This window comes from Brachycentrus maculatus, unplaced genomic scaffold (assembly GCF_059751285.1).
Source record: "Brachycentrus maculatus isolate JH-2025_06_01 unplaced genomic scaffold, ASM5975128v1 h1tg000068l, whole genome shotgun sequence".
Taxonomy (NCBI): domain Eukaryota; kingdom Metazoa; phylum Arthropoda; class Insecta; order Trichoptera; family Brachycentridae; genus Brachycentrus; species Brachycentrus maculatus.
In genome coordinates, this window is record NW_028280822.1 from 535,095 (window position 1) to 550,896 (window position 15,802).

The window sequence follows — 15,802 nt, forward strand, 5'->3', positions numbered from 1 at the left end:
TATTACTCGCTTATATAAACAACCTTCTGTAACAAATTGCTTATTGTGCGTTAGTTGTTAGCGATATTTGATGCGTTGCGATTGATAAAAAGTTAATTGTATTTTTTAAATATAATACTAAATGTTTATTAGAACTGTCATATTCAAACGCTTTGGACATTGCAGGCCGAGGAAAATACCAGCTTCAGCAACTCTGCAAGCGACGAAGAAGGACGAGCAGGCCGAGCTGTGCGCTTCAGCGAACCAAATTCTTCACAAAGCGACTCTCTGTCGCTATTGTCTTCCGTGGATGAACCGAGTGACGCGCAGGAGCGTCCCGACTCGCCCACCAAACCGCAAGAGCTGACTCTATCCTTTAAACTTGGAAACCACCTGCTGTCCAATAACAGCTTGCGACCTAACTCTGCGGTGCGCCAACTGTTTCCCGCTGGACCCCACTTTGTGTCTCCTCCCCAGCGACCAGATGATAAGCAGTACCTGGTTACTGCCGAATCACTCAGAGCCTTCGAGGAAGGAAAGCGCTCCAAGCTTCCAACTTCGTACAGAGACGAAGATCTCACCGTACGTCGAACTATTGATAGAAATACTCTTAGAAGATCACTGGTCAAAATCGAACCGCGCAAGAAAACACCACCAAAGAATGACACGTCCCTTTCTGAGAGGATAAAAATGCTCACATGCAACATAGAAGATGAAGATGGAACGGAGGAGCAAAAAGGGAGTAATGTTGAAAGAGGAAGTTCTACGGAAGACTCGCACCCTCCGACGCAGGTGCAATCTAAATGTTTCTCTCCTTCGTCCAGCTCTAGCAGTGCTTCCAGTTGCTCGTCCACGTCATCCACTTATAAGAAACTTACGGACATATTCCCAAAACGCCAAGATCGTATACCAGAATGTATCGAAGAGGGGAGTGGAGTGCTTATCATTCCTCAGTCGGACAAACCATTGACCTTAGGAAATTCTCGCCCAGGGGATAGGATGTCTCAAGGTTCGGCTAGTACCGAGTATTCTTCTGGCGATATCGACTCCGTGTTGGATCGACCTGCACCAGACGTACTCGCCGGAACACCAGGTGCGCACTGATACCATACAATTTGTGTTTTGTTTGTTCATATTCCATCTGCTGTTAATCTGAAATATTAATGTTCATTATTACTTAAGGTGCTGGGGAAGGAGACGAGTTAGCAAGATTTGTACAACAAGAAGCTGCAAGGACGGAACGCCTAAGGAAGCGTTACACCCAACAAGCGTCAGCTGATAATAGTGACGAAGATGATCAAGATGACTACGGTGAGTTATATTTTTAGCATATAAATATTAAAATTGAAAATATTGATTATTTTCGACAGACGTTATTATTGTTTTATTTTATAAAATTATATTTTTTATGTCAGGTTTCCAGCGCCGTCCATCCGTCCGCGGTATAAAGCCTCGTTTTGGGTCTACTAACGAGATCCTGCAACAAATGCAGAATCAGCTGATGGCGCAGGCTCAGACCAGACCAGGCCATATTTCCTGGCCTTACTATTCTGAATCCAACCTCAGTATGCCGACTCCACACGATCACATGCTACACCATACTACTGAAAATAGGCGAGTAATTCCAATGGTTTAGTAATCAATTTCAATTCAGTAGAAAAAATTACTCAAACGTAAAAAAATAACCTTAAATGTTTAGAGGATATAAATTTTACTGATCTACATACATGTCAAATTCCTCATTGCAATACTATCAAATAAATATTTTTGTAATAATAATTGTAAAATACCATTAATTCAATTATTTTTTTCCGCTCTAGGCCCATGGAGGAATTCCAACAGCCCATACGTCGTGAGAGGGAGAGGGTGGATCAGGGAGTAAGGGAGATGCACACAGCACAGCACCACATGATGGATCCTCATCACGAAAATATATACCAGAATTGTCTCACCTACTCAAATGTCAGGTTGGTCTAACTTTACACTTTACTTTCTCCTTCCAACTTCTGATGAACTCAAATTATTTATGTGTTTACAATAGGTTAAGGATCAACATAATTGTTTTTTTTTTGTAGCGAATAATTTGTAACAATATTTTTGGACCATTTGAAAGCTTATGCCAAATGAACGGGCTCGGGCATAGATATTTGATTACTTTGCGCTATGTCATAATCACTTTTTGAGATTATTTCATTAACAGTAAATATATTTCGCTCACTCCTTTCAAGAACGTCATAAATCAAAAAACTTGATTTTTCAGGAGAGCGTTTTTAAAGTTTAAAAATATAACACAATGTTTTAAAAATAAATATCAAGCCACTTATTGAACTTTTTACTATGCAACAAATCTGTTTAGGTAAAACCTGAAGGTTTTTTCTCCATTTGAAAAATGTTAAGTTTATTTAAAAAAATAATGAAACAATACCTTTTCTTCAAAATGCAAAAACAACACTTTCTGCCCTGTAGCGGGTAAATATTAAGTTAAAAATATGCCCCTTTTGCTGGGATATAGTACATTTTCTGAGCATTCTGAAAACATGCACAACTGAAAATTGTCGATTTTTGATTTATGACGTTCTTGAAAGGAGTGAGCGATTTGTTACATATTTACTGTCAATGAAATAATAATACTTTTCAATACTAATTCCTGATGTTACGCTAAAATCATTTAAGAAATGTTAAAAAACGATTCAGTTTTGCAATTTTATATTTGTGTATTTTCTAACCATCATTTTTATTATGTTATCATATAAACTAAGCAAATAAGTTAATAATCCTGCTTTTTATTTGCTATAGTTTATACAACTAAGACAGACAAGCATGCTGTGCATACTCTTGAGCAAGTAATGTATCATCCCTAGTCGCACGTTGTATGTATGATATACATATTCCCGTCTGGCCCAGCACTATGGATCTGTTATGGAAAGGCGAGAATTATTTCATGTCGTGTGTTGGTTGTATCAGCTAATGAGTAAACGGAAGAAGTTTAAAACCCGCTTCTACAATTATTCCAGTTTTGTTAGGGACAATCTATTGCTCTGGAATTAAAGAAATATAAAGTTGTCTGAAAAGACGTAACTTATTTTTTCTCTATTTTGTAAAAATAATTGTTTATAAAAAAATTAAAAATTAAAAAATAATAATCAATGAAATATTAACTTTAATTTAACTTTTTGATTTCCAATTTTATAATTAAACTGTAACTTTTTTAAGATCACTTTAAATATTTTATTATAACTTAATTATAATGTCTACCGGTTTCGAAGGTAACCGCTTCTTTAAGTATTATTATTAATCAGTTTTGATAAAGAAGCGGTTAGCTTCAAAATCGGTAGACGTTTTAAAAGTAATAATAAAATATTTTTAGGGATTTTTAAAACAAAGTTACATTTTAATTATAAATATAAACTATTTTTTTTCCACGGTCTTTTGCCATTTTCAATTTAGTTTTATAATTCATTGTTCATAAAAGAACCTGTCTTTTTCGGCGATAAACTAAACAAGGTGCTTTTTTACGGTCTCGTGGGATTCCAACATTTTTGGGAGCGCGAACCACGTGGAATTGACGGCACAAGGTCGGACTAGTACGATAGGTGTGGCAACATTATCCATCCGAGCAACAACGATTTTGACGGGTGATCAAACTTGTGATAGTCTCGCGTTGTCACAATGAAAGATCGTCATTTTAGATTAATGAGCTTTTGCCATTTTTGGATGATGGGTTCGTTCCAACTGTCGAATTGCTGGTATTACACATTCGAATTAATTCTAACATTCCTTGGCAAGAGCTCAAAAATACGACATCATAAAGCAATCCAATTTTTATCACCAGTTTTTAGTCGCGTCAAAAAGATATCGTTTTCCACACGATTACGTCAAATCAATAAATTGACTTTTATGAATTAACGAGAGTCTGCCCGCTCGGATACCCTACTGGAGATCCCAGGTTCAATTCCCAGGGGGGGTCAAATAAATAAAAGTGAATTTCACCATAATATTTATTCATTTATTAATTACGTGAAGCGGAGGGCTGATCACCTTTGCTTCATGTGTTGACGATAACTCTGCGTTTATATGATGCAGTACCCTAAGCACCATCGGGTGCAGATAAGGGTTTAAAGAAGAAGAGGATTAAAGAGAAACACAAATATTGAACTTGTTTACCTATCCTCCCTTCCTCGGGTAATCATATCGCTCACTCCTTTCAAGAACGTCATAAAACAAAAAAACTTGATTTTTCAGGAGAACGTTTTTAAAGTTTAAAAACATAACACAATGTATTAAAAATAAATATCGAGCCACTTATTGAACTTTTCACTGTGCAACAGATCTTTTTAGATTAAGCCTGAAGGTTTTTTCTCCATTTGAAAAAAATCAAGTTTATATAAAAAAAATTAAGCAATACCACTTCTTAAAAAAGCAAAAACAACATTTTCTGCCCTGTAGCGGGTAAATATTAAGTTAAAAATATGCCTCTTTTGCTGGGATATAGTACATTTTCTGGGCATTCCGAAGCATGCACAACGGAAAATTGACATTTTTTTTATTTATGACGCTCTTGAAAGGAGTGAGCGATATGTAGACTCTTGATTGATGAGACCTTTACGCAAATTGAGGCACGTTCTATTCTTTATGGAAGTTAAATAGTAAAATACGACAAAAATGCGTACTTTGGTCTTCCCTTAAAAGCCTAATTGTAAAATCTTCAAAACTCAACCAAATCGCTCGACTGTTTCTTTAGAATGAAGCCAAGCTGTAATTGAATGGATAGTGTTAGGATGAGAGTTGAGGTTCAAAGAAAAAACCAATCAAAGTTCTTAAAATGATACTTAAATGGCTTTAATAATAAGTCAAAGGATCTGGAGTTGATATACTCATATATATTTAACACGAATTTTGCTTAAATATTCGAAAATATAGTTTATTGTATAATATAAAAAGTAATTAAATTGATAATGTATCGTACAAAATAGCTCAAAAAAACAAGAACAAACTGTTTCTAACTACGTTACCACGTAACGTAAAATAGCAAAAAAGAGATGAAAATGTATGGAAAAACTCATAAAAGCTCACGTAGGCAACCGTTGTAGCATATAAAAGCACTCTCATGTTTGCAATTCACATTAGCCTTAGTAGGAAGAAATGTGTGTTCTACTAGCCAGGGTTGGAATTGCAGTGAAAAGATAACGCGTTAACTACGCAGAATAACGAATTTGTCGAAAATTGTACAAACTCCCTGTATATCTGACTAATATGCCATTAGGTTTTCCAAGCAAAAATATTTTCTTCGGAAAATAACTATCTACCACCGCGACTGTCTATCCCGGCTTATCTCTCATTTATACTATAGACCCATACAAAGAGAATGTGTACTTATATTTGGCACATTATTAAAATTAAATGACTTAACTCAAAATGTTATAAATAATTGAACTGGTCAAATCATAAGCTAAAATAAAGAATTAAAAGGATATTTTCTCGCGTTTCTCAAATATGTGAATATAATACAGGATTCGGACCTCAATACAAATGAAAGAGTTTATGCTTAATAAAAATCTTCTCTCATCCCACTATAGATAGGTATGTGTAGTGAAATTCTAGTGAATTCAAACACTATGTTTCGATTTATTTTTTGAAATCTCATCAAAGATGAAGAAGAATATGGAAGTCTGGGCATTTACGGGGCTGACGACCGTCATAGGCTAGTTTAAGTGATCACTTTACACACGTGTAACATTCACCAATTCTACCGATTATTGACAACCATACTACTCAAATTCTTGGAAGTTCTATATATATATATATATGAACCAATTTAGAAACCTTGTTCTTGAATCACTAGAACTTCACTAGAGACATATATTGGTGAGATGTAAAGAAATTGGTTCATATATATATATATAGAACTTCCAAGAATTTGAGAATTGGTAGAATTGGTGCATGTTACACGTGTGATCAATTAAAACACCATATGACGGTCGTAAGCCCCATAAATGCCCAGATTTCTATATTCTTCTTCATCCATGTTGAGATGTCAAAAAATAATGTAAAATGTAATGTTAACGCTCACTTTAAATGCAGCCCTAACGATGCTTGTTCAGTCAAGTATAAATTTGAACTGGCATAACACCTCACCTAAGTACTGTTCTTCTCAGTCGAATCCCAAATGAATCAACTCTTGAATTCTTCCTCTAACCCATATTCACACCCAATAGTGCATAGGGCACTGCATCGTATTCACGCACTTTTGATCGTTACTTACACGAAGGCAAAGTGATCACTCATGCGCTACAGGGACCAGTCCAGGGTAATATTAAATAAATATTAGAGTGTAAAATCACTTATATTTATTTTTACCTCTGGGAATTGAACCTGGGACCTCCAGCATAATAGATAAACAGGGAGGTGGACGGGAGATTGATAGTCTGAAATAGTTTAATAGTTTTATCCTGTCATCGATCAATTATTGATACAGCATTTTATTTCCTATTTTTCGGAATTTATTTTCACCTCCGGCGAGTGTGCGAGTGAAGACGTACTTACTTACTTAAGGCCCGGTATTAGTTAAGTCACAAGTTAATTTTCTCTAAATTCAGGTAAAATTTTAGGTAATTGTTTTTTTTTCTAAAAACACCGTTTTTGCATTGAAAAGAAATGTGTTATTGAAAGATAAGGAGTTAGGTAGTAAGAAAAAATCGGTTTATATTCTGAAAACCAAAAAAATATCCAATATTCAATATTTAAAAAAAACCGTGTGTGAAGAGACGTATGACATCGACCGATGATTGAATTCTGTGTTTGCGAATATCCCCTTAATGCATCAATAATGAAGACAATACTCAGCTGTCTATAACTTTTATTAAACGTCTGAGACGTTACTTATTTATTGTAACTGCAGACAGTTGGTAGAATTCCATATTGAATTGTTGGGTAATATGTCCAAAATAAAACACGATTTTTTTTATTGAATTCTACATTATTTATGTATACGTGACGCGTTTCGTCTTCTTAGGACATTATCAAACACTCAGTTATCAAACACTCAGTTAGTGTCCTAAGAAGACGAAACGCGTCACGTATACATAAATAAATGTAGAATTCAATCCAAAAAACCGTCATAGAAGATGACGAAACGCGTCACGTATACATAAATAAATGTAGAATTCAATCAAAAAACCGTGTTTTATTTTGGATATATTACCCAACAATTGAGACGTTACTATATATCATTAGTATCGTAACTGTCCATCAAACCTCCTCCCTTAGTTTTTCCCTCTACCTCCTTCCCTAAACTCCCTTTTTCCTTTGCCATTATTTCTTTTTATCATCAATTTGTATTTTATGTTTTTTTTATGTTAAATCACTATCTACCTTCTTCTTCCCATCCCATTCTTCTGCATCCCAGCTTATTGTCTTGCAGACTGCTGGGGTCAGCTCTCCTCGTCCTCAGGTTATAGGTTCTTCTGTCCTGGACAACGTATTTCGTTCAACGTTCAAGTACTATACGTATCTACTCTCTGATTGCAAACAGCTATATTTGGTATCAAACGTTTTGACCAATATCGCTAGTCTGTTTTTGGTTGGGAAAATTGCTTTTTAGCAATAAGCCCGCCAATGTACATATTTATTTCCTGTACATAAGTTTAATTATATAAATAAATAAATATATATACACGTGTGACGTTCTAGGTGCAACGAGCGGGACTTGTACGCCGGGCACATGCACGCGTACTCGCGGGCCCACCGCCGGCCCGAGTCGCCGCCGCCCATTCGCTCCTACCACCAGACCATGGTGCTCATCCCGTACTCCAACTTGCAGCCGCACTACTCCAACACACTCGCCGCTGGCTCGCACACTAGCTCACTTCCCGGTAAGTCCGCACAATCAAATTGGGAACTTTGGTATTACCTCAAAATCCATCTCGAAATTCTGTTCACCGTAATTTTTTAGTAAACTCTAAAATCAGTAGACTCTAAAATCAGTCTTTGATATTTACATTTAATCAAACGCCAAATCTATAAATAATATAAAAACGCTGTTGTTTTCACTAACCGGAAATTACTCGCACAGGAAAAAATGCTATAATTTTAATAAAAATATTGCATCCTTAAAGCTACCTACCTTTTTAACAAAATGGAATAATAAATATTAAAAAAAAAAAACATTAATTGTATCAAAAACACGAAATAATATATTTTTTTAATTAAACACTTGTGTAATATCACTTATTCAGTATATCATTACACACGGCTAGTTTCGAAAACGACATTCATTTTCATCGACAGGTGAATAGTTTTACTATTAACATGTCGATCAAAACAACTTTAGTTTTCGAAACTAGTATGTAATGATATAAAACTCAATAAGTGGTTTTATGCAAGTGTCAAAAAAATAAACAACATGTCATTCTACAAAGTAAATGCCGATTAAATAAAAAATACCAATTAATATTTTGTAATTTACAAAAAATCGCTTTTCCACCCTTAATATTCAGAAAATAATTAAATGAAGTTACGCATCTTTTTGTCCCCAATTTATGCTCAGTATTGTAATAATAAAGAAGTAAATAACGTGTTAATTATTTATAGTTAGAAAACAAACCAGGAGGTACAAACTTTTAAATTGTACTTTGTAAAATTTTAATCACAACCATCAACGCCATCTATAGAGTTTTCAGCGCAAAACTTGCAAAAGAAACATTATCGGAAACTACCTCAATTTAGTTACACAATAATAGCGTAATCGTCGTTTTAAGTAAAATACTACACCATAGTTTCTTTCGAAATACTAATTAAATATCAAACAACAGTTATTCATCATAAGTGACGATCCAGTTAAATTGTGTGTTATCCAAATTATATTTCATTGTTTTAATAGTCTTTGATAGTCTTTATTATTATTTCAATAGTCTTAATAGTCTTTATTATTATTATTATTAATAGTCTTTACTATGGAAGTAAGAAAAATTATTAACAATATGCAATATTTAACTGATTTTCTTAATATTTTTTTTTTGTTGTTATTTAAATAAAAACTTACCATGACGATAAATATATAGAGAAGAAAACACCACCTTGCACTGTATTAATACATTAAAAACCCTTGAAACATTTATGCATATCTTCTCATATTATCGATTATTTTGATTCCTTATTACTTTATTCCTCAGTTTTTATTTACTTTTTTCCCCTGAAAAATCAATAAAGATTCGATCTTGAAGACTTTCTTGGAATTCCTCGTGTGAGTTCAGGTAATCAAGGTATATTACTGTGAATTGTTTCTAGTTGAGCAAAATGGATCTCAGCCTGAGTATCAGCATCAGCACCAGCATCAAGTTCCTAAGGAGTCCACGGCACACCTGAAGCATACTCATAATCCTCAACAGATGGTAAACATGCCCTATCAGCAAACGGGAATACCAATGCAGGTAAAATCATTTTTAATTGAACATTTCGAGTATTACTAAAAAAAATAAAGACTTAATTTCAACGTAGATTTTCACGGTCGATAGAACGATAAAAGTATAATGTAGAATAGTTAAATTAAGATTCATCTTTTCAGATAACTTGCTCGGCCCCAATGGCCCATATACGCAGTGTACCAGCTCGTCCAGTTGCAAGACACATGATATGCTATTCGGAAAAGGTAATCCATATTCTAAAAATACAAATGTAGAGATCCTTTATGAGTTGGCTTTTTAAGTAATTTAGCATATCCATACCATTGATTATCATTTGTACAATTTGGCAAAAATATTATCATTAATAATCCTTATTTTTTTCTCTGGGACTCCTAAGAAATGAGTTATCTCATGTTATTAAATACAATGAAAATTACACTATGAAAAATGTATTAATAAGTGTATTTGGCTCGTCAATTTGGCTAATAAACAAGGGTTTTTTTTTTACAGAAATATACATACATTACAGTCTCTTATCCCTTACGAGATATTTCGTGTTGCAGGTACAGCCTCCTTTGTACCAGGCCGCTCCCGGGAGCGCAGAGCTGGGGGGAGATAATTCCAATATCCCAATATATTTCTAGGTAACCTTCAGTGTTTCTCTTACCAATCTATAAATGTACAAGTTCCGCGCGAAAAAATCTCTTTTAGAGATCGTGCTGAAAATTTCTTCAAGGAGCCCAGATTTTTTATTTTCATTTCAGTTTACAGGAGTCGTAAATATTATTTTGATTACAAGCATGATTTCTGAATTATTGTCAGTCCCATATTATCGACTTATTTATTTTGATACTAATAATAACATACATTTATTTTATACAAGATATACGTTAACTAATTGGAATATAGGAATAGATAATTCTAAAAAGTTTTTTTTTTGTTGATGTTAAAGTCTAAGTTTTTTTTAAGCCCTTATCCGCAACCCAATGATGCATAGGGCACTGCGTCATATAAACGCAGTGTTATCATGATCGTTTACACATGAAGGAAAGGTGATCAGCCCTCCGCTTCGGGTACCAGTCCAGGGTAATAATATTGAATAAATATTACAGTGAAAAAAATCACTTATATTTATTTTACCCCCTTTGGGAATCGAACCCGGAACCTCCAGAACGGTAGCCGAGCGTGCTGACCATTACACTACGGAGGCGGACGAAATTTTTAAATTGCTTTTTAAATTGATGTATTATAACGAAGTTATTTTTATTTTTTAAACATAGCACTTTATACTGCAAAACATCAGGATCATTGTATTTTAACAACGTTACAATTAGTATACATACATTTATTTTTGAGACACATTTCATTTGATATCAAAATTCTCTAAAAAAATGATTTGCTTAAGTATACTGACTATTAAACTATTTATCTAGTTTCCAAAATATTTATTCCATTAACAATATTTGCATTGATATTATTAGAACTCAGTTACATTCCTTTTTTGTTAACCTTGTTTTTCATAGTTTTATTTTTAATAGTTATAGCTATTTATTTGATTAGAAACAGTTTTCAAAAATAAGTGTTTTTATATAATAATGAAACATCAACTACTTAGCTTTACCACTTGTATTTAATTTGACTACTGACCAGGTTTTGTCATTACCATTATTGGATTGATTTCACCGGTGTAAACCATGTCGCTGGTCAAATGGAATAAAAGTGGAAATGCTATTGAGTTTTCATTCTTATATAAAATGCAGTTCCACCAAAATTGCCAATATAACTAGAACTAGTAACGATTTTTTTTCATTACGCAGTACAAAAGCTTAATTTTTATTTTAGATTGATTCAGATTGTTAAAACGAACACAAATGTGTATGAACACTAGTGGCAGCCACTTGAAAGATATCATCTTTTCCACTGAAAAAAAAAATTTGTAAAGGTCCGAATAAAGATTTCTATTATTCAATTATCCCCCACAATTAATATTTTGGATATAACTTCCATTTTCAATGATTTTAAGAAATCAGGAATTCTAGCTTGTAAAATTGTTACCTTCTGGTGCGATTTAATGATTTCATATTGGTGTAACACGGGATTGGTCACGTTTTGTCGCAACTTTAATTAATATTTAGATTGAATACAGTAAACAGAACAGATTTGCATTTAAATTATTTTTGTGCAATATTGGAAATGTAACTTTTTGGTGCGGACCTCCACAATTAATATTATGGATGTAATTTTGGATATAATGTTTATTTGAAATATTTTTAGGTACAGCCTCCGTTGTATCAGCCAGCAGGGTCGGTCCGGGGGGCGCCGGAAGGGGCGCCCGCCCCCTCCGCATCCCCCACCGCCCCCCCACCGCCGCACCACCACTCTCTCTACTATGCTATGAACGTCTGACAAGGAGAATAGTTGAGCGTCAAAATTGACATATTCCAAACTCCGAAATGATGGAGCATAAATCAAAATACTCAAAACCCTAACAGAGAGTTAGATTACAAGACATGATGTTCAACTTCAAAAATAATTTTACGTAAAATAAGTCAACGCAGGATCGTGATCCTAACATAGATAATAACGCTCTTAACAGTATATTGACTTTAAATATTTTTAAATGTTATTATATAAAATTTAAAAGATGAATATATTCGGCAGTCAGTTTTTATATTTGAATTTCATTAATTGATTCGGCAGTCATTTTATGTTAAAATCTATGCATTTTTAATTTAAGTTTTACTTGTTGAATACTACTATTTCTTAAAATCAATTGTGACAATGTTTCGATGCATTTCGCATCATTTTCAAACACCGTATTTGAAAATGATGCGGATTGCATAGAAATACGTGTCACAATCGATTTTTACAAAAAGTGCTTATTTACAAACTTTAAATTTCAAAATTGAACTTAACTTAGTAAATATCGCTAATCATTAGATTGTCCAAAAAGTTTGTTCGATTTTTAACGAAAACGTTACAAGTGTCAAACATCAAACGATTTATTAAAACAATGACAAGATTTCCTTTTTTCTTGATTCGGCATTAACTGTGTGAAATGAAATGTTGATTTATTTTTAATTCAACACTTTTATATTACCACTTATGTTTTATTTCATTGAACACACGACTAGTTTTGAAAACTTCAATGTTTTTATCGACAGGTGATTAGTAAAACTGTAATTTTCGAAACTAGTCGTGTGTAATGAAATAATACTCAATAAGTGGTATTTTACAAATATTTAATTCTTTAAAAATAATCGACATGATTTCCGCCATAATAACTATTTACTCAATTCAATGGGCAAGTTCAAAATTTTCTACCCAAATAATTTCCTATCTTTATGGATGAAGAAAACATTTTATGTGAATTTTTACACCCTCTTAATAATAACCCTCACCTAACCAAATAATTACACTACATGTGTTATGTGTGACACTTGATATGCGAATCACGTGTCACACATAACACATGTATGTACATTTAACCCTTATCCGTGCATCGGAACACGCGTGACACATGCAGTACCTACTAAAAAACATATTAACTGATGGTATTTACTAAGTTAATTGAAAATTTTGAATAAAATGTTTGTCTGAAGCATGCAGCAGTATTATTATTATGAGAGCAAGTAATTAATTTTTTTTTTTTAATATTTATAATTCACCTAGATTCTTTGTATTGTACAATACGATCTATCAAATCTATGTAAATACAAAAGAATTGTTTTTAATTTAAAATTTTAGCTAAGATATCTAATTCTAAGCTGTTAAATTTATATATTTATTGGAAGTAACAGTTTCTGATACATATTTACAAAAATAGTGTGTTTAATTATCAGAACAGTCTCAATAAAAATGCTGTTATTAAAAGCCTAATCTTACCCCACGAATGTATAAAAACACTCATTTGAGATATTCAAAAAACGTTTCATATAGGTACCCGAAAAGCATGCGAATATGTGTCCATGTACGGACATACTTTCGTACATCACTCTCATTTCTTAAGATTTTTGGATTTGCTCCTGTCTATAATTAATACATAGGTAGATATTTGAGAAGTATGTTTTCTAGGGATGGAAAGATCTATAAAGATATAGAAAGGAGAATAAATGGCGGGAACAGCATGAATATCGCATTGAAATCAGCCATAGCAAATATAGCGAAAGCTAAAATGGCAGTACACAACGAGTCCTAACCTAACCCTAATGTATGGAAGTGAAGAAAAGAAGGATGACATTAGACTGATTTCAGTCGAAATGTGCTCCCTCGGATAAATGTGCGTCAAAAGGTTGCACGATAGATGTTCGAATGGTAATATTTATAAGGAAAGAATGCGCGGCTGACTTATCTACTCAATCCAAATGTTATCGATAAAATGAAGATTGATGTGTTCAAAAAATTATCGATAAATATTATCGATGAAATTTTGAAAAGTGGTCAGGTCAAGAGTTGAAATAATTGGCGGGTATATAATAGGATATACATGAACGTGAAAGAGGCGAAGATTGTTTTGTAAAGGTAGAGCGGTGTAGCGTTCTATCCTCTCTGCCTACAATCTCTACCTAACTTGTGTTAGTGCAGTGTATTCCGAATGAATCTGAAAATATATTATGCATTGTCTAATACTACTGTTGCTTTATGGTTTAGATTGTAACAAAATGTGGATAAAACGTGATTGAAACAATAAAATGTACGATTCATCAATTTATGATGCTGATAAAATTGTTAGGGATAATTGTATTGCACTTCATCGTAAGATTTTTTGGAGTTTTAAATATTCCCTTGCTCACGCAAAGATACGTCATCATTGGAAACATTTAAGGTTTCTAAATTATAGAGTAACCCCCCCTATAACGTTGAGATAGGTACCGTATCAGATGAAATGTTATAAGGGGTTAATTTTTTAAATTGTATTTTTACGTTTTAACCAGCGGAAAAGACTAAAATGAGTCATTTAAAATTAAAATACCTACAATTCAAAAACATCAACCCCCTATGACGTTACCTTTGACAACGCGGTATATATAGAGGGGTTTACTGTATTTATAACATCATAATACCCAGCACTGTGATGAAAAAGCATTTGTGACCTTGCTGTTAAACTTTCCGACCTTCCGATGAGTATTTATTATATTTGACCATCTTGTGTAGAAATAAAATAATTAGTATTTGAAAAAAGCTCGCGTTTTGGTCGTATCTTCCAACAAATATTTTTATACCGAAAGCTGGAGATTCATTTATAATAGCCAACATCTTAAACCTTCCGTAAAAAGGTGAAACATTGAAAACACTCAGGGGTCGATAATTATGATGTATTTATCTGCTAACACACCGAGTGTTTTGCGGCAGTAGGTGTATTATGTACATATGCATACATATAGATATATATATTCTAGACTAGTCGAGAATCAAACCAGCTAAAATACTAGCCAAAAATTTAGATACGTTGATATTTAGTACAGTTTAATCTACATTAAATTATGTATACTTTTAAAAAGTAATATAAAAAATAATATTTTTGATGTTTAGTAAGTAAATGTATTTACAAGGTATTGGATCAAGCGGCACAATTTTCATAAACATTTAAAATGATATTCGTTTATTCTCTGAATTGAATTTTAAATCTTATTATTATTTTTAAAATAACATAAAATTTTCATTAAGAAGTTGATGTATTTGTACATGAAATATACGCGCTAGAACATTTTTGCTTGTTTGATACTAAATAAAATAGCATCAGAGATGTTTAAAATTAAATTTGTAGTTTTCTTGCCCTTTTATATAAGTAATAACATTATAAATGTGTAGCTATAAATAAACTATAAACTTGTAAACTTTGTTTAACTATGATATGATTTAAGTTAAACATATAATAATAAAAATATACGCCAACTTGTACCCATTGGATGCAAATATATATATATATATATATATATATATATATATATATATATATATATATATATATATATATATATATATATATATATATATATATATATATATATATATATATATATATATATATATATATATATATATATATATATATATATATATATATATATATATATATATATATATATATATATATATATATATATATATATATATATATATATATATATATATATATATATATATATATATATATATATATATATATATATATATATATATATATATATATATATATATATATATATATATATATATACATATATACATATTTATCTGTATTATGTAATTTGAGAAATAATCTTAACCAAGAAGTGCCATTGGGAAATAAACGCATTTCATGAAATATATTCCATTACTTTTGATCTAAATCATATTGCTGCATTTTTTAATGGAATAATTTCATACAAATTTGCGTACGATACATTTCGTCTAAATGTGTGTTTTAGCGGGAAAAACGT

The 15,802-nt window shown here is 32.3% G+C and overlaps 2 protein-coding genes across 2 annotated transcripts in view; both read left to right on the top strand.

The window, feature by feature from the left end:
* The window catches only part of LOC148311287 (uncharacterized), a 160,530-nt gene extending 158,915 nt beyond the window's left edge, over positions 1 to 1,615 (top strand). Inside the window, exons 4-6 of the mRNA XM_088256817.1 lie at positions 166 to 1,072; positions 1,162 to 1,290; positions 1,395 to 1,615. Coding sequence (XP_088112943.1) covers positions 166 to 1,072; positions 1,162 to 1,290; positions 1,395 to 1,615 — 1,257 coding nt within the window. The remainder of the gene's footprint in view (positions 1 to 165; positions 1,073 to 1,161; positions 1,291 to 1,394) is intronic.
* A 187-nt stretch (positions 1,616 to 1,802) lies between these two features.
* LOC148311288 (uncharacterized) lies at positions 1,803 to 15,270 on the top strand. The gene is made up of 5 exons (XM_088256837.1): positions 1,803 to 1,946; positions 7,669 to 7,850; positions 9,265 to 9,407; positions 9,542 to 9,625; positions 11,655 to 15,270. The coding sequence occupies exons 1-5, from the start codon at positions 1,804 to 1,806 to the stop codon at positions 11,784 to 11,786; spliced, it is 684 nt and encodes a 227-aa protein (XP_088112963.1). The 5' UTR covers position 1,803; the 3' UTR covers positions 11,787 to 15,270.
* The last annotated feature ends 532 nt before the right edge of the window (positions 15,271 to 15,802 follow it).

Excerpts from the sequence above, each read along its gene's own strand:
- LOC148311288 (XM_088256837.1), top strand. The coding sequence starts at position 1,804 with ATGGAGGAATTCCAACAGCCCATACGTCGTGAGAGGGAGAGGGTGGAT. Across the intron at positions 9,408-9,541 it reads AAACGGGAATACCAATGCAG|ATAACTTGCTCGGCCCCAAT; the intron begins GTAAAATCATTT and ends TCATCTTTTCAG. Across the intron at positions 9,626-11,654 it reads TGATATGCTATTCGGAAAAG|GTACAGCCTCCGTTGTATCA; the intron begins GTAATCCATATT and ends AAATATTTTTAG.